This window comes from Pteropus vampyrus, unplaced genomic scaffold, assembly GCF_000151845.1.
Source record: "Pteropus vampyrus isolate Shadow unplaced genomic scaffold, Pvam_2.0 Scaffold10, whole genome shotgun sequence".
Taxonomy (NCBI): Eukaryota; Metazoa; Chordata; class Mammalia; order Chiroptera; family Pteropodidae; genus Pteropus; species Pteropus vampyrus.
The window spans coordinates 14744351-14764308 of NW_011888791.1; the positions used below are offsets into that span (position 1 = coordinate 14744351).

At 33.0% G+C, this 19958-nt stretch overlaps 1 protein-coding gene across 7 annotated transcripts in view; it reads left to right on the forward strand.

Moving 5' to 3' along the window:
- RALGAPA1 (Ral GTPase activating protein catalytic alpha subunit 1) overlaps positions 1-19958 on the forward strand; it is a 229977-nt gene that overhangs the window by 143699 nt on the left and 66320 nt on the right. For all 7 annotated transcript variants that reach the window (XR_896904.2, XM_023522344.1, XM_011376608.2 and 4 more), the window contains 4 exons: positions 1254-1388; positions 1768-1951; positions 8942-9806; positions 12592-12663. Coding sequence is in view for 6 of the 7 variants with exons in the window: in XM_023522344.1 (XP_023378112.1) it covers positions 1254-1388; positions 1768-1951; positions 8942-9806; positions 12592-12663 (1256 nt within the window). In the remaining variant the exon portion in view is untranslated. The remainder of the gene's footprint in view (positions 1-1253; positions 1389-1767; positions 1952-8941; positions 9807-12591; positions 12664-19958) is intronic.

The following is a 19958-nucleotide window of genomic DNA, read 5'->3' on the forward strand; positions in this document are numbered from 1 at the left end:
TTATTTCTATATGATAGTCATTGAAAAACTGCGTTCAGTATTTTAACCCTATTTTTGTCATCTTTTACCTTTGCCTCTCACCTATTAAACAATTTTTAGTGTTTCTTAGCCATCTCGATTTTTCTTTCCTTTTTACTTCCAGCATTGTCTTTCCTCATTCTTCTCTAATAATATTTCTAGTTCAGTCCACAGTTCCTTTGGTTCACAGTAAATTAAGTTTAGCAGTACAAAACTTTTTTTATGTGAACTTTAAATCCATCAGGAGTGTTATTTACATTTTATTTTGGCAGTACAATTCTTCTTGTGCTCTTCTTAGCTTTACTCTAATGTTTGATATTAACAGTTCGTGGTCACTACAACAGTTCTCACAGTGAGGGTGGACTTTCTCTTTGTGGGTGGTTTTTAGGTTTGTACCTAGGTCCCTCCTCCCTTTTACAGCTTTTCCCAAACTGCTCTTGATCTTCATGAAAGCTTGCAATGGGAGAATGGGAAACAGCTCACTGAGATTTGCCATATATTTTCTATTTACACATAATTTGAAGTTTGGATGTTCTGTTTTCTGGTGAAACTGAATCTGTGGGTTTTGTGATACTTTATTGGTTCTTTTTGTTCTTTATTCTGTTGGAGGATATGTTGGGAGATTTAGACCAGCATTACTGTTACTTGACTTAGACTTTTATGGTACTAATTATGATTCTTTATCCAATAAAATGGACCACATAAGTACTGCTGTTTTACTCCACATTTTGGATAAAACAGTTTTGGTTATAACGTCCATTAGATTAAAAGTGTCCAGTGGAACGATTCATTTTAAAAAATTAGTAACCGTTTCAGAAAGTGATTAAGATAGTCTTTCTGGCAGGATAATTAGTGAGGTGTTGTTAAATTAGAAAATGAATGAGAAAGTGATTGTAATATGTGTGAACTAAAACTTTTCATTTGTGTTCCATTCCATGGGCAGTTGAGCAAATATAGCTTTTAAGCTCAGTGTTTTTAATTAAAAAAAATTTTTTGACATTCCTCCTCTTATACTTAAGGTTTAATTGTGCTTGTCCTAAAATATAGGGAAGAAACTCACAATAATGTTTATATACAACATCTTAAAATCAGTTAAGTCTAAGTAAATCTTAATGTTGGAACATAAGGTTGATAGTTCCTGAAATAAATTTGGAAAACAAAAAATAAGTTGGTGAGTATTTAAGCTCCTATTTTATGAATTTCAATAATAACGATCTTTTTTGTTGTTGTTACAGTTGGTGGTGTCCTTACTTCTGTGCCTTCTGGACTGGATCATGGCCTTACCCCTAAAGACACTGCTCCAACCAGTCCATGCTACAGGAGCAGAAAATGATAAAATAGAAAAATCTGTCCTCAATTGCATTTATAAGGTAAGCTTCTTTGCTTTATTATTTATTTGGTAACCAAGGGTTTAAAACCTAAAGAAATAACATATTAATTTTCATTGTTTTACAGCTAGGTATTTTCTAAGAATGTAGATTTATTTAAAAAGTAGTTCCTATAAGACACTGTTACTTTATTGCAGAATTTTGAAAGCATTCAAATTTTAGTTGAATATAAGAATCATTAGTTAAATTTTACTATTCTGCTTAAGAGGTATTAAATTCTACCTTGATTGAAGAGCTAAGTTTTAAAATATTTAAAATTTTGTCAAGTTGTTGTATTACCAGTGGACTTTTTTTTTCCTCCTTTTATTTATTTATTTTCACTGAAAAGGAAAACTTATATTTTTTCCCCCTATGTTTTCAGGTATTACATGGATGTGTTTATGGAGCTCAGTGTTTTAGCAACCCAAGGTATTTTCCAATAAGCCTTGCAGACTTGGCATCTGTAGATTACGATCCTTTTATGCATTTGGAAAGCCTGAAAGAGCCTGAACCTCTGCACTCTCCTGATTCAGAACGATCTTCTAAACTCCAGCCAGTAACAGAAGGTAAAATGAATTTTCTTCAAGACACTATCGTTTGGGTTCTCTTGAAGCATGGTTTGAGGCCACGGGTAGAAATTATAGAGGAGGCTATATCTTACTTTGTAGTTGTTTACCTCACCATGTATATTACAGCAAAGTTAATTTTTTAAGAAATAACTTCAGAGGCACTATTAAGATATATGTGGTAACATTCCCTTTATCCTTCTAGTTAAGTTATTCTGATAAGTTCTCTTTGATATTTTACTGTGTACATCATAGGATTTATATAATCGAATAAAAGATTTAGCTTTGGAGTCTGACAGACTTGGTATTGAATTTTGACTCTCATTTAATAGCTGAGTGACTGTATCCTTATTTGTAAAATGAGGATAATAATATTTATTCCTTCATAGGGTTGTTTTGAGTACTAAATAAGATAATATGTGTAAAACCCTTCGCATAGTTTTTGACACAGAGTGAACTCATTAACATTTTTTTAAGCCACATTGCTTCTATTTTCAGAGAGTTTACTATCTGATATAAGGAAAAGTTGTTAACAAATAACTTCATGATTATAAAAATAAAAGTGCATTCAAGATACAGAGGTTGGGGTGGCTCCTCTGTGTAGTGGTTAGCACGTCTGGTTTACACGCAGAAGGTCCTGGGTTCGCGCCCCAGGTGGAGCCACGGACCAGGCCCCGGGTGCGCCAGCCCTCAGGTGCACGCTGCGAGCATGTGGGAGGAGACGCCCCGCCTTTAGAGATCCCATTCTTAAGGAGAAATGGCAACATCCATAGGTCAGGGGTGGAAGTGTGTGTGGAGTGGTGCAGGGCAGGGGGGGCGGGGAGAAAAAAAAAAGATAACAGAGGTGCCCCAGAGGAACCTAGCAATTACTGAAGGATTTTAAAGAGGTGATATACAAGATAGAATTAGTATTAAGAACATTTTGACAATAGTATTTTATGGGAGTCAGCAAATTATGGCCCACACTTACTACTTGTTTATATAAATTTTATTGTGACATCCCCATGCTGTTTATTCATGTATCTTTATGGCTGCTTTTGTGCAAAAACAGTAATTGCAACAGTAATTGCCCATAAAGCCGAAAATATTCACTTTCTGGCCCCTTATAGAGAAGTTCACTGATCTCCGATATGTTAGAATAATTTGGGGAGGTTAACCCAAGAGGAGAGAGACTAATCATGAGGCTTTTGCCATAGGCCAAGCAAGAGTTGCTAAAGGCTTAAATTAGATTTTCCCCAAATTAGACCAAGAATATGAGAAGGAGTGGGAGGGAATATGAGGAAGGCAGTGTTGGAAATGGTTCAGTTAGGGGTACCTGTTGGATATTTATATGAAGATATCTAGCGGACAGTTTGTTGTATATGCAGATCCAGACCTTAGCAAAGAGGTCTCTGCTAGGAATATATAATTACATGTGTGTTTGTGTTCTGAGGAAAAAAAGTTGGAGAGAAAGGAAAAACAGGAGAGAGTCATTTTTTCAGAAATGAAGAGAGGATAACAATTTTTAAATGGCCAACAGTATTAAGGAATAGAAAGGTCAAACACAAAAACATTGACAAATATGTCTGCTTTAGTTTTGCAGAGAAATAGGAGGCAGCACTGGATGGAGTGGGGTGAGGAGCAAGCAGGAGTTGAGCAAGGAGAGCCGTTTGTCAAAAATACTCTTTAAGGAAGCTTGACTGTTAAAAAAAAAAAGAAAAGAAAAAGAAAAAAGTGATAAAACAGTAGGTAAGCTAAAGGATGATTCAGAGTTAAGGGAGTTTTAAGGATGAAGAGAGTTGAAATTAATTACAAACTGAGAAGGCTGAGAAGGAAGGTGGCAAGGGGATCATCATTAATAGAGTGAAGTTCCTGAGGGGTGAGCTGGAAAGTGTAAATGCTAATATTAGCCCTTTTCTTGAGACCAGAAAGAAGAAGAAAATGGAAGTAAATTAAGGGGATTGACAGAAGTTATTGAAGGCCCAATAGAAAATGGGAACTGCAAAGTTTTATTTGTAGCAATCAACACTCAGTAAGGTGGGTATGGCAGAAATACAAGGGAATTATGGCTTTCAGGATATTGGTATATGGTTTAACCATGGAATCTAGGCTTGGTAAGGATTGACCTGATGCTAGGAAATGGCTAATAAGTTGGAAGAAAATGGAGTGGTCCAGTGAGTCAGAAAGTAGATGTGTTTGGTAATAAGTTAGAACAGTGATTCTCAGTCTTCGCTCTTGTTAAAATACCGATGCTCCAGTCCCACCATAGAGATTTTGATATGTTGATCTGGGATTACTGGGATTTTTTAAAGCTTTGCAGGTGATTAATATGCAGCTAAGGTTGAGAACTACTAAAAGCATCAGTGTGTTTGGGCAGTGGCTTTTAAAATGAATTTTTAAGCAGTGGAAACTCTTCAAATAAATTTCACAAGGAAGCCAAATATGTAAAACTTTTTTAAAGAGAGCTGCAGCAGGGTAGAGGCCAGGATCTTACTGACTTCTGTTAATCTCCAAGGGCTCTACAAAACAAAATTGGGAAATCTCTAGGCTAGGAGGTTGTGATTGAAGAGTAAGCTATTAAGAATTTGAGTTTTAAAGGCAAATATTTATAAATGACTAAAACATCTAGGATGTGGCCATGATAATGGATTTGGTGACATAGAATGAAAGTGAAGATATAAAGTTAACATATCAAGGAAACAGGGCTAGAGTTTTGGATTGACCACAGTTGCTAATAGTTTGTCTAGAACACAAATATACAAGTGAAATAGGAATATAAGATTTAAATTATAGCTCAGATATAATAGATATATACTGGGCAGTACATTATAGCAAAATAATTTAGACAGTAATTGATATAGGTGACATAATTATTTAGATTTAGCTTGGTAAAATGAAGTATTTCTTTTAAAAACAGTTATATGAAAAGATTAGTGGCTTTTTACATTTTTAAAGGTGTAAAATGATAAAGTTTGATTCAGGGCAGTATAGTGTATATCTTAAACAGTGAAATAAATAGTTTACTTAGGTAAAGGGAAGTTTTCATGTATTTCATACTAAATTTACTGTACCATTAACAGTCACTTTAAAAGACACAGGTGAACATTTAAAGAGCTGAGCTTTATATTGATACCAGATACTCTGTGGTATTCCCTTTGGATTTTCTTAAAGGTATTAAGGACCAAATAAACGTAGAACCTTTTAGGAATAGCTGTGAGCTGACAGCCGATGATTCTGTGGTGTGTAGTGACTACATGTTGCAGGTTTTGGGGGTTTTTTTTAATGTGATAAAAATGACTAATCATTGTGCCCTTACCTAAGGCATGCTTCTGTCACCTCCCGTACTTATTTGGCCAAAGATTTCTAAACACAGAGTGTCCCTAATAAGCTCAGTATTGGGTTGAACAAGTCTGATTTTACAACTATTGGCAGGAGTAGCTGTAATTATTAAATTTACCAAAGAATAAAGCAAGCTAGTAAAGTTGGCTTTTTGTCAAATGGCAGTAGTCTTATTAGCAAAAAGTCATCATTTGCAAGGTCAGAGTGAAAGGAGGCTCCAAAGAATTCATTCTGTCCTAATTATAGTTTCACCAATACATAATATGCAAAGCTAATATTTAAGGCATTTGCCAAAATTAACTTCCTCTGCATGTTCTATTACAGTGCAGTGAATTGCAGCAGCTTTTTATGTCTTGTTGCTTTTGTATGCCATAATAATCTGTAATTATGGGTTTGCTGCAAATGCTGTAGGGTTTGTTTAATCTGACAATCTGAAAAGACAACCCTGAATAGACTTTTTTAAATGAATGGTAGTTACACAAAGCCTTAGAAGCATCGATATCTTCATTTTGCCTGTGCTCACAAGGCTGGTTATTTTAGAATTTCATTTTAAATTTCTAAATTGGAGCATTTCATGTGTTTTCTTTACACCTAAGTAGATATGTCGAAGAAATGTTTGTATGTTCTGTAGTTTATAACTCAAAAATCTAACTGCTCACTTAACAAGTTCAGAGATTTTTATCATTTTATATTCATATATATCTTAAATTTAAACAACTTAGGAAAGAAAATGTTTTTATCTGTATCTGAAATCTAAATATATTTTTTAAGTGTTCTCAGTGTTAATAATTGTGACAGATTTCTGAACAAGTTCATCTAAATTGCATTCCCACTATCTCCTCTTTTGGGAAGAGCATGTATAGGATGGACTGGTATCTAGACTGAAGGGTTTATGTTTCAGGGAAAGAGCTGGCTCATTCTTGCAGTTTATTTGTAAGCAAGTTTGAAAAAAAGAATGCATAAACCCTGTGCTACTTACAGTGCTCTCAAAATTGAATGATTTCTATTTCTGTTATATCTAGCTTTGTATATAAATTTTCAGTTTATCTTTACAAAAAGTCTTTGTTGTTCTCAGAGAAAAATGGCGGTTAAGGAGTTTTATGTGATTTGTCCATGATCACAGAGCAAGCCAGAGGCAGAATCAGGAATTCTTCCTTCTCTGTGATTTATTTCTATTAAATTACAGTCTTTTGCTTCAGAAATGTTCTGCACAAAAGATTCACTGCTTACAAGTCACCTATTTAAGCTTATCACTCAAAAGGAAGAAAAAGGGGAAAAAAATTTTTTTCATCAAAAAATTTTTTAAAATCTTTACAATTTATATTATTTAAAATGAGGTTTAGTCTTATGAGCTTTTTCAGTTTATCATGGCCATTTATTCAGTAATTTATGCTAAGTAATACTTTTTGAAGTTACTCTATACAAAAAAGTTTTTAATTTATTGTTTGTATATGTCATCGTGATTTTCCAAAGGAAAAGTGTAGTTGAATAAGAGAAAAATACGGAAATCAGAGTTGTTGTAAGGATGGCAATAACACTGAGCTGGGAAGCAGAAGACCAGTACTTATGTAAAATCTTCTATGACAGGCAGATCCCTTAACTTCTGTGAACCCATTTGTTCTCATTTGCAAAATGAGAAGTACTGGGTAGATTATCTGTAAGGCCCCCTACGGTGTTAACGTTCATTATATTCTAAGTTATAATTAGAGAAGGAAAAGCAGACAGATTCAAGCCACCCCTCTGTTTCTCATCTAGTGACATACATATCTTTTTACTTTGCTTATAATCTTGAAAATATTGAACTGAATTAAGGTTAATCATTTTGTGTTATCTAGTGTAGAATAACTGATTTTCGGAACCAGCTCTAAACATAATGTCTAGAACAGCTCAATGTAATTGAGTTACTGAAAAGTGTTCATAGGTACATGCATGTAGACATAAAAGTTGATTGATAATGGAAAAGATTAAAATTTTGATACTCTAACATCTCAAAATCAACCAAAACCCAAAGAAAACTGTTATTCCATAGAGTTGGAATAATGAAGATGTTATTAGTATTAAAGGCATAGCAGCTGGTTTGTTGCTGACTCTACCTGTACCCCGTGGTGTTGGTTCTGAATCTTGATGGCCTTGAAAATGTGACATTATTCTTCTCTTAACCTCTTTTTAAGTAATACACAAGCTAGTCTCCTTATAAACTTTGTTTAATGTTGGGTTTATTGAGGTATAATATACATAAAAAAGTTATCCCTTTTTTGATGTGAGAGTTTTACTGTATATTACGTTGGTGGTTACACAGTTCCATACAGTTACCAAAATTTAACACAAAGTACACTTAAAATTAAGGAATTCATCAACTATAGGTAATACTTTGATCATCAGGACACTCCCAAATCTGTATTCTGGCAGATAGGCCATAGTATTCCCAAATGATTAACCTTTAGAATATAAACAGTGCTCGGACAAGATCACTCTGTAACTTTGATAGAATACAGAGACACAGTCATTCTGTAATCATGTCTATGACTAAGATAAGAACACTGTAAACACACACATAAACAATTAAACATTCTCTTCCTACATGAATGATTAATACTTTACCAATGACAACTTTCCTCCTGTCTCCTAGATGAAAATTATCAAGATAAACATCACCAAATTGTCCTCACTTCTTGACCTGACTCATTCCTGAACTGGTTTCCATTCCACATCAACCCTATTTAAAATCACACTGACAGTCTTGGGCTAGTGTTCTTTGACAAATTATTGTCTATCTCCACTTCCTCCTTCCTCCCTTTACTCTTTCTCTCTCTTTCTCTGTATTCTCTTGTCTTCTTTCTCCCTTCCCCTCTCTTTGCCTTTTTCAGGTCCTGCCATTAGGTATCTTGCCTTTTCTTACCTCTTACTGCTGTATTCTTTGAGTTTTCTTTTTTTACCATTTCCTATGATTTTTTTTTAAGTTCTTCATATGGACATACATGTTCCTTATCTGTTTGCTTTCCTTAATATGCTTAAAGAAGAAAAAAAAATTCTTCCTGCATATACCTAGCTGCTCAAACTAGACCACAGTACCCCAGAAGAATACCTTAGGGAAAAAATACATAAGCAGGGCCATGAAGTATTTTTTCCTTTAAAATAAAACTTCCTTGGCATATACTGGCTACACTGACTCACTGTTTAAATTAATCCTGACTCCTAAAGTTTGGTGAGAGATCACATCTCTGAAACTTTTACATCATTGATAAAACCTATAATTGACATTTGAGACATGCTGTAAACTATGTTTCTGAATCTGCTCATGCGATTAAAAAATTTATCAGTTGGATTTCTTTGACTTTCTAATCTATGCTAAGTGATTTCTAAAACTTTCGATCCTTCTTTGAAGGTGTCATGTACATTTAAAGGCTTAAATTTAAATTAAGACCATAAGCAGAAATTTCAAAAAGGGCTTCCTTACAAAATTAACAATAAAACTTCATCACAGAACAGTTTTCTGCTTTCCTATCATTCCTGTAATACAGTCTAAATTGGAAATGTTAATAATTACTGAAATATTCTAATGCGATTTCAATAATGTGCTGAAATCCCTACTTGTTGTCTAATGTTTCATTATTATATGACATTCTAGGAAGCAACAATATTCCTACTCCCTTATTTTTTTTTTATTTCTAGTGAAAACTCAAATGCAACAAGGATTAATCTCTATAGCTGCCCGCACTGTTATTACGCATCTGGTAAATCACTTGGGCCATTATCCAATGAGTGGTGGTCCTGCTATGTTAACAAGTCAGGTGTGTGAAAATCATGACAATCATTACAGTGAAAGTACTGAACTTTCTCCTGAACTCTTTGAGAGTCCAAATATCCAGTTCTTTGTGTTGAACAATACAACCTTGGTGTCCTGTATCCAGATCAGATCAGAAGAGAGTATACCTGGAGGGGGTTTATCTGCTGGCCTTGCATCAGCCAATTCAAATGTCAGAATCATCGTACGCGATCTCTCCGGAAAATATTCATGGGATTCTGCCATCCTGTATGGACCACCTCCTGTAAATGGCTTGTCAGAACCTACATCTCTCATCCTTTCATTGTCTCACCAAGAGAAACCAGAAGAGCCTCCTACATCTAATGAATGCCTAGAAGACATAACAGAAAAAGATGGGATTTCCTTTCAGTTTAAAAGAAGATTTAGAGAAACTGTACCAACGTGGGATACGATAAGAGATGAAGATGATGTTCTTGATGAGCTTTTGCAATATTTAGGTGTAACTAGTCCTGAATGCTTACAGAGAACTGGAATCTCACTTAATATTCCTGCTCCACAACCCGTGTGCATTTCTGAAAAACAAGAAAATGATGTTATTAATGCTATCCTTAAACAACATACAGAAGAAAAAGAATTTGTTGAGAAACACTTTAATGACTTAAACATGAAAGCTGTGGAGCAAGATGAACCAGTACCTCAGAAGCCTCAGTCAGCATTTTATTATTGCAGATTGCTTCTTAGTATATTAGGAATGAATTCCTGGGACAAAAGGTAAGAATAAAAGAAATTTTTTCTTTTTTTTTTTTTTTACACATTAATCTTATCTTTTGATTGAGCATTTGTCTCTGTTCTTTTCCTCACTAAATTTTATCTACCAATTAGTTATTTGACCAGTGGTCAGATATTTTTTTTTGAGACCACTGAATTATATTAGGATTCGAGGAATAAAAAGATAACCTAATCCAATATATTAACTATTAACATTTTAGTAATAAATTGTAGAACTGATTTAGAAATTATAGCTCATATAATTGAAAAAAAAATCTTATGTTTCAAACCTTCTTGTAAGCTAATAGGAAAAACTGTTTTTCCTTATTCATGACACTTCTGACACCAAATTATGTGGATTTTCCACACCAAGCAGTTCCAACACTACCTGGAATTAGCACTAATAAGGGTTCAGATCTACAACACTACCCCTCCCTATCTCCAGACACCAGCTGCAAGTCTGGGCCACCCATACTTCTGACCAACCAGCTATAAAACAGAGGTTCCCACAATGCTCTCCTGGGGTTTGATAATTAGCTCCAGTGGCTCACAGAACATTTATTTATGTTCACCAGTTTATTATGAAGGATAATTAAAGGATATAGATGAACAGCCAGGTGAAGAGGTACATAGGATGAAGTCTGAAGGAGCTTCTGTCCATATGGAGTTGGAGTATAGAATGTGTCCACCAACCTGGAAGCTCTCTAAACCCTGTAGTTTAGGGATTTTTATGGAGGCTTCATTACATAGGCATGATTGATATTAAGTCAATCTCCAGCCCCTCCTCCTACCCCAGAGGTGAAACCGAAAGTTCCAACCTTCTAATCATGGTTGCTCTTTCTGGTGACAAGGACTCATCCTTAAGTTATCCAGGAGCCCACCAAGAGTCACTGTATTAGAACAAAAGATGTTCCAATTACCCAGGAACCCCCAAGGGATTTAGGAACGCTGTAAGATGCTCCCATCACCTCCATCACTCAGGAAATTGCAAGGGTTTTAGGAGATCTGTGTCAGGAACTAGAGGTAAAGCTCAAATATATATCTTATTATATCACATGAACCTGGTAATTTTTTAGGCAAACAGCAGTGTGATCTTTTCTTGTTTGTATCAGAGAAGTTAACTCAAGATTTAGCATCAAATCAAAGAATCTCGATTTCATTTTTTTAATTTTCCTTATGCATGTTGCAAAACTTCATTAAAAACTTGCAATAAATCCACAAAGTATTCAAGTAAGTTAGGTAGGAGTTAAATGAAAAGGCATTAGACTTAAATCGGAAGACCTGGGTTAGAATCATTTAAACTTCGAGCCTTGGGCTACAGTCTACAAATTGAGGAAATAACTCCCCCCTCACATAATGGTGAGAATTAATTGAGATAATGTACGTAAGATACTAAATTGTACACTAGTGTAAAGAATTATACATTTCTTGTTTAAATTTCTACAATACTGAAAACTGTAGAGAAATAGAACTATTATTTAAATTTTTTTATTTTTTCAATTTGTAGTAAGGGAACTCAGATATCACTGGACAAATAATTCTTAAAGTAATTCAAATGGATGTGAAGCATTGAGATGGAGTTCTACTTGTTCGCCTAGTGTTTATAATCTGATTTGATTTAAACCCTTCCATTTATTAGAAGGGCATATCTCTGCCTTATAGGAAAGCCACATTATATCAGGAATACAATTTGCCTTATAGTATATTCAAATACAGGTAATTGCCACTCATATAAACACATTCTACTTTCTTGCTGTAGAATCATTTGTATATTGTCACTTGAGAAAAATTAAAGATGGGAGGCTATGCTTTACCTCAGCAAGCATTGATTTCGTGATTATACTTTGTACATACAGTAATGCCCCTTATCTGTGAGGGATATGTTCCAAGACCCCCAGTGAATGCCTGAAACCGCAATAGTACTGAACCCTATATAAACTATGTTTTTTCCTATACATACCTAGATGAAGTTTAATTTATAAATTAGGCACAGTAAGAGATTAATAATAGTAACTAATAAAATAGAACAATCATAGCAATATACTGTAATCAAAAGTATGCCAAGATGGTTTCTCTCTGTTAACTGAGACAGCTAAGTGACTAACATTTGGGTAGAGTATACAGAGTGGATACGCTGGACAAAGGGATGATTCATGTCCCAGGTGGGACAGAGCAGGACAGAGGGAGATTTCATGTTACTCAAAATGGTATGCAAAATTTATGAACTTTATTTCCAGAATTTTCATTTAATATTTTTGGACCACAGTTTACCTCAGATAACTGAAGCTATATTTTGTATATATAGAACATAATTGGTAAAATTTATACATTGCTTTGTAGTGTAAAAAAAAATACATATAATGTAAAACAAGAAAGAAAGTAAATTTCATCCGAATTAACACATGCTTACTTGGTAGTGATTTAGATTTTGAGACTATTGTATTTCTCATGAGGAAAAACTTTCTCACATTTTTTCTGAAACTCTTGAGAAGGAATCTCTAAGTATTTTTATTCATTTTTTCCTGGATATGAGTTTGGGAAGCTCTCAGCATCTGCAAAGAAAAATTGAATGACCAATAGATAATGATCCACTGGCAGAAACATATGAGGGCCTGAGTAGAAATAATGACACATATTCCTTAAATTCTTTTTAGAGTCTATTCTCCTTTTGGTTAGAAGTATGAGGCAAGAAAAATGTTAAGAGTTTCGTGAGTAGAGTAGAAAATATTTCCAGGACTGTCATGTCATTTACTAGAAAGATGATGAAAATATTTATAAATTTCTCTAGGAGGAGCTTTCATCTCTTGAAGAAAAATGAAAAACTACTTAGAGAACTTAGAAACTTGGATTCAAGACAGTGGTAAGTTGTTGGAAAACCTTATAACTAGCAACTGTCAGCTATTTCTATGTTTATATGTGAATAATACTGTATTGTTCAGTTATAACTTTCTGGGCAGGAACTGTATTTTATTTATATACCTTAGAAATAATAAACTGTTTAAGAAAATACAGAGTTACATTAAAATATTTGGTGTCTTTGAATTGTTTATACCTTTTTTATGCATTTCAGAATCATCATTTAAATTTCAAAAATCTGATTGAACCTATAAAAGGTGTTTTGGTTTTCCTATACTTAGACATAACAAATATACCCTTTTTGATTAAGAAGGGTAATGACTGATGAATACAAGCTAGTACCTACAAAAAATACTAATGAAACAAAGAAGACGGGTACAGTTTGTTATATTGCTATAAATCTGATTTCTTTTTAAGCCCTTGGATATGTACCCATTTACATGTGGATTTCGATGTGTAAAACCTTGTTATATCATCATTTTAATGATCTCTAGTTTCCTGATGTATCTGCATGAGATTTTCTGGGGAACCAGTACTAGAAAGTACAAAATATTACTTAATTGAAATTCCCATAAGGTCAACCTATGTGTATGTGTTACTTTCCTTTCCAGTTTCATAAAAATAAAATTTTGGATAGATGCTGTTTGGGCAGTATAATTAGAGATACATTAATAAAGCGACACTTTGGATGTCACTGTTATTAAGAATGCCTGTATTTCTGAGATCTATAACTTCATAACCTTTTTAATATCCACTTTTCTCACTCGCTCACATCTTACTCAGCTGATGTTATACTTTCTTGTCTCCAGTTTTTCTGCTTTTCCTTTTCCCACAATAGACCTACTCACTCACCTCTGATTTCATTTGCCTTCCTATCCAGTAAACTCATACATTGTCAACTGTTTTAAAAATATACCCTCAAAACTATTCTTCACTTTCATTTACATATATGGCAATAATCAATTCTCTAATCAGAACATTCTAACATCTATTTTCTCTACTCCTAGGCAACCATACATTACTAGAGAAAATTATCAAATCAGTGTGATATAAATAGTTACTGTAGAGTCATGCTCCTTTACTTCAACAGTGTCTTCTCTACTGTTTGGCAAATTTCTTGTCCCTTGCTTATTTAACTTTGTTTCTCAGAGGAAATATTATACACCATTTCTTTGTTCTCAAACCCTTCATTATAATCAAAGAGTCATCTCTAACCTCACTAAGAATTCAGTTCAAATTTTTGACCTCCTATATGAGAGGCAATCTGCTAGAACAATATTTCCTAACCTTTCTTCTTTCTCCACATGTTAACATTTTAACACACATCAGTCACATCTCTTGTTAATTAAATCCAGTGATTGCGATAATTGGGAAACTAGTTTGAAACCAGCCACCCACCAGGCCATTGCTATTCTATAGAAATGCAAAGTGAATGATTCAGGCCTTTCCCACTTAGAATAAACCTGCCTTACATCTTTGTTTAAAATTTCTATGTTGAGCCATCTTCTCTTGTTCACCATCAGTTTCAGAAAAGCCTTTTTATCTTGTCTTTACTTATGCTTCTCACCTTCTCTGCCTGCTCTAGGCTCTTCAGAAACTTTTCTTTATCTTGGATTTATACTTCTCTTAAAATATGCATGTTCGTTACCTGCTTTTAAACAAAACAAAGCTTTTTCAGTTATTATCTTTCAAACTATAATCTATCCCCTTCATGCCTGTTACTACCAAATTTATAGGAAAATATAATCTTTACTCACTTTCTGTATTCCTAACTGGTTATTGTTGTTTTTAACTTCCTTCAGAATGATTTTTTTTAATTGGGGTGACATTGGTTAATAAAATTACATAGGTTTCAGGTGTACAATTCAGTAATATGTCATCTGTGTAATGAATTGTGTGTTCACGTCCCAAAGTCAAATCTCCTTCCATCACAGAATGATCTTTTTAAAATAATGTTTTATTTCTTTGGTTATTATAGGAAATATAAAACAAAAACCATATGTTTATAACACTATTGTTAAAATTTGTTTATGTATTTTCAGTCTTTATTTTTGGATAGACATAGTTATGATTATTTTTGTTTCACAAAACTGGAATCATAGAATATATAGTAAGTTATCTTTTTAAAAAACTTTGTATTGTGAGCATTTTCCTCAATATTTTGATATTCTTCAAAAATAATTTTTTGTTGTGCCAAGTTCTGTGATTACTGGACATTTAGATTTTTAAAAATTTCTTGCCCTAGGATAGATTTCGAGAAATAGAATTATTAGACCAAAGCATAAGAACTTATTTCAGGCCATATATATTGTAAAATTTTTGCTATTAAGTACTAATTTCTAATCCTACCAGCATTTTATAAGAATATTTATGTAACTTCAACCTGGCAAGCACAAGATAACAATCACCTTTTCTAAATCTTTATAGCTTGAGAGGCAGATCATAGTACCTCTTTAATTCATAGTTCTTTATTACTGATGAAGTTAATATTTTTTTCATGTATTTGCAAGAAATTTTAATCATTTCCATTCTCAGTGGGGTTTTTTTCCTCTTTTTCTATTTAGTTTTTCTTAATTGTAAGAGCTCCTGCATATGTTTGTGTATCAAAGATTAACTCTTGTACTTATAGTGGGAGTTTTCTCAGTTGTTTGGCTTTCAGTTTTCAACAATTTGAGATTAACATAACAGGTTTTCTCATTTTAATGTAATTATATCTCAGTCTTTTTTCTTTGGATTTCTTTAATTCTTTGTTGTGTTTAGAGAGTTGTCTTGAAATCAGTTAAATATTCTATTATATTCTCTTCTAGATCTTTAATATTTGGTTGTGTGGTAATTATTTTACATTTAATTCTTTACTCCTGAAATACATTTTGCTATATGGAATGAGAAATGAAACAGGCTTGAATGTTGGAGAACAGTCTGTTTCTATAATTGGTTGAATAATCCAGACCTTTCCCATAACTCTATGTTTCCTTTATCAAATATTAATCTGTCTGTTTCAAAGCTATCTGTTCATCTCTGTTGATTTGCCCATCAGTTTTGTACAGATGTTACAAAATTATGATGCTATTCTGAATAGAATCTTTTCCCCAGTTATGTCTTCTGGGTTTCTTTTAAATATATTTATTTTTGTATCCAAATACTTTAGCAAATTCTCTTATTGATATTAAGCATTTTATTGTTGTTTTACTCTTAAGATTTGTTTAGGTATGTAATCATTATCTGCAAGTAATCTCATTTCTAAAAATCATGCTGTTTTTGCTTATTGCACTGACCAGAAATTACACCACAATGTTATATAGTTATAATAAGAGTGGCTAGCCTTGTCTCTTCTGATTTTAATGTAAACGACTTCTGTTTTATTCTTAAGTAAGATACTGGTTGTTGGTTTGAAATAGGTACATTTTATCACGCTAAGGAAATAGCCTGTTTTCTAGGTGTTTTTAAAACAAAAAGGTGTTAAAAGTTATCAGAATCTTTTTCAGCATCAATTCAGATTTTCATATAGTTTTAATTTAACAAGTAATGTATATTTTAATATCGCTAGATTGCTAATATTAAATAATTTTTACATTCTTGGGTTAAATTCTATTGTGTCTTTTGAATTCCTTTTATGTTAATTTTACTAGAATTTTAGTTTGAACTAGAGTATAGTCCATCTATTAGCATATTCTGTAGTTAATTTTTTGTCTGTTTTTATTATGGTCTTAGAATTAAGGTTATAGTCAGTTTCATAAAATGAATATTATCTGTTCTTTGAAAATTTGGAAGAATAGTAAAATTTCTAATTTTTTCAATTTGTTTTACTGTTATTAGTCTTTTCGGGTTTTCTTTTAGCTCTTGGGTAAATTTCACTGTTTTTGTTTTTGTTTTTGTTTTTGCAAAAGCCAATTCATTGAAACGTTCAAAATAAATCACTGCCTCAGCTCCACGTCAGATCATCAGGCATTAGATTCTCATAGGAGCACCAATCCCTGGTGCCAAAAATGATGGAGACCACTGCTGTATAAGTTTAAGATTTAAATGTAGTGATGAATGATTTATATATGTATGCATTGCAAAATGATTGCCACAGTAAGGTTAGTAAACACTTCCATCACCTCACATAGTTAAAATTTTTCGTGGTGAGAACTTTAAAAATCTGTTAGCAACTTTCAAATATACGATACAGTGTTGTTTAGATTCCACATATAAGTGAAAACAGGCATATATATTTGTCTTTCTCTGTCTAACTTCTTTCACTTAGTGTAATGCCTTCAGATTTATTCAGGTGGTCACAAATGGCAGAATTTCCTTTTTCATGACTGAATTTCATTATATATGTATAATCATATTTTCTCGATCCATTCATCTATCCATTGATACTTAGGTTGTTTCCATACCTTGGCTATTGTAAATAATGCTGCAGTAAACATACGGATATAGATATTTCTTTGAGATAGTGATTTCATTTCCTTTGAATATACACCCAGAAGTGGGATTGCTGGATCATATTGTGGTTATATTTTTAATCTTGAGGAACCTCCATACTGTTTTCCATGGCAGCTGCACCAAAATATATCCCCTCCAACAGTGTACAAGTATTCCTATCTTTCTACATCCTTGCCAACAGTTGTTATTTCTTGTCTTTTTGATAATAGCCATTCTAACAGGTGTGAGGTGATATCTCATTGTGATTTTGATTTGCACGTTCCTGGTGATTAGGGATGTTGAGCACCTTTTCATGTACCTGTTGGCCATTTCAATATCTTCTTTGGGAAAAAATGCCTATTTAGGTCCTTTGCCCATTTGTAATTTGATTATTTGTTTTATTGCTGTTGAGTTGTATGAGTTCCTTATATTTTTTGGATACTAACCCCTTATCAGATATGTAGTTTGTAAATGTTTTCTTCCATTCTTTGTTTCCTTTTCATTTTATCATTTCCTTTGCTGTGCAGAAGCTTTTTACTTTGATGTAGTCCCACCTGGTTTGTGTTTATTTTTGTCTTGTTGCTTATGCTTTGGGTATCATATCCTTAAAATCATTGCCAAGTTTAATATAAAGGAGCTGACCCTCTATTTTTCTTCCAGGAGTTTTATGGTTTCATGTATTACATTTAAGTCATTAATCCATTTCAAGTTAATTGTTATGAGTGTTGTAAGATACGGGTCCAGTTTCATTCTTTTGCATGTGAATGTTCAGTTTTCTTGCACCATTTATTGAAAAGACTACCTTTTCTCCATTGAGTATACTTGGCTCCCTTGTCAAATATTAGTTGACTGTATGTGCATGGGTTTATTTCTAGGCTCTTGATTTTATTCCATTGATCTGTATATCTGTTCTTATGCCAGTGCTATACTGTTGTATAATTTGAAATCAAGATGTGTAATGCCTGCAGTTTCGATCTTTCTCAGGTTTGCTTTGGCTATTCAGGCTGTCTTGCTGTTTTGTAATTCCATACAAATTTTAGAATCATTTTTCTACTGTGTAAAAAATGTAATTGGAATCTTGTTAGGATTGTACTGAATCTATAGATTACTTTGGATAGTATGAACATTTTAACAATATTAATCCTTCCAATTCATGAACACAGATTGTCTTTTCTATTTGTGTATTCTTCTACATCTTTCATCATTGTCTCGGAGCTTTCATCATAAAGATCTTTGACTGCCTTCATTAAATTTATTCCTAAGTATTTTTAAGCTATTATAAATGGGATTGTTCTCTTTGTTTCTTTTTCACATAATTTATTTTTGGTGATTTTTTATGTCAATTTCGTATCCTGAAAATTTACTGAATTTGTTTATTTTAATAGTTTTTTGGTGGTCTTGGATTTTCTATATATAAGATCATGTCTTCTGCAAACAGACGTAATTTTACTTTTTCCTTTCCAATTCAGATATCTTTTATTTCTTTTTCTTGTCTGATTGTTCTGGATAGAATTTCCAATACTGTGTTGAATAGGGGTGATGAGAGTAGGCACCCTGATTTTGTTCCTGATCTTAGAGGAAGAGCTTTTAGTTTTCACCATTGAGTATGATGCTGGCTGTGGGCTTGTCATACATGTCCTTTGTTATGTTGAAATGCATTCCTTGTCGACCTAGTTTGTTTAGAATTATATCAGAAATGGATCTAGAATTTTGTCAAATGCTTTTTTGCATTTATTGAGGCAATTGTGTGATTTTTATCTTTTGTACTGTTAATGTGATGATCACATTTATTGATTTACAGATATTGAACCATCTTTACATCCAAAGGATGAATCTCACTTTATCATGTTTTATGATCTTTTTATGTGCCGTTCAATCCATTTGCTTGTATTTTGTTGAGAATTTTTGCATCTATATTCATCAAAGATATTGGCCTATAGTTTTCTTGCAGTGTTCTTATCTGGTTCTTATATCAGGGTAATGCTTGCCTATTAAAATGAGTTTGGGAGAGTTCCCTCCTCTTCATTTTTTTGAAAGAGTTTATGAAGAATTGCTATTTTTTAAATATTTGGTAGAATTCACCAGCGAAACCATCTGGTCCTGGGCTTTTCTCTGTTGGGAGGTTTTTGATTACTGATTCAGTCTGCTTACTAGTTATTGGTCTGTTTAGATTCTCTATTCTTTTCATGATTAAGTCTTGGTTGGTTGTATGTTTCTAGGAACTTATTCATTTCTTCTAGGTTGTCCAAGTTGTTGGCATGTAACCGTTCATAGTAGTCTCATGATCCTTTGTATTTCTGTGGTATTAGCCCTAATATCTTCCTTTTCATTTGTAACATTTATTTGGTTCCTCTTTTTTCTTGGTTGTTAGTCTAGCTAAAGGTTTGTCCATTTAATATTTTCAAAGAACCAACTCTTAGTTTTATTTTTTCTGTTTTCCTATTCTCTTTTTCATTTATTTCTGCTCTGATCTTTATTATTTCCTTTCTTCTGCAAACTTTGAGCTTAGTTTATTCTTTTTTTTTTTTCCCCTAGTTCATGTAGGTGTAAAATTTGGTTGTTTATTTGAGCTCTTCTTTTTTCTTGATATGTTTATAAACTGTCCTCTTGGAACTTCTTTTGCTGTATTCCATATGATGTGTTGTATTTTCATTTTCATTTAAGGTATTTTGAATTTTTTTCTTTTTATTTCTTCTTTGATCCATTGGTTGTTAAGGAGTGTGTCATTTAAATTTCACATACTTATGTATTTTCCAGCTGTCCTCATATTGTTGATTTCTAGTTGAATTTCATTGGGGTTGGAAATGATATTTTATGTAATTTCTGTCTTCTTGAATTTATTGAGACTTGTTTGTATCTTAAAATATGATCTGTCCTAGAAAATGTTCT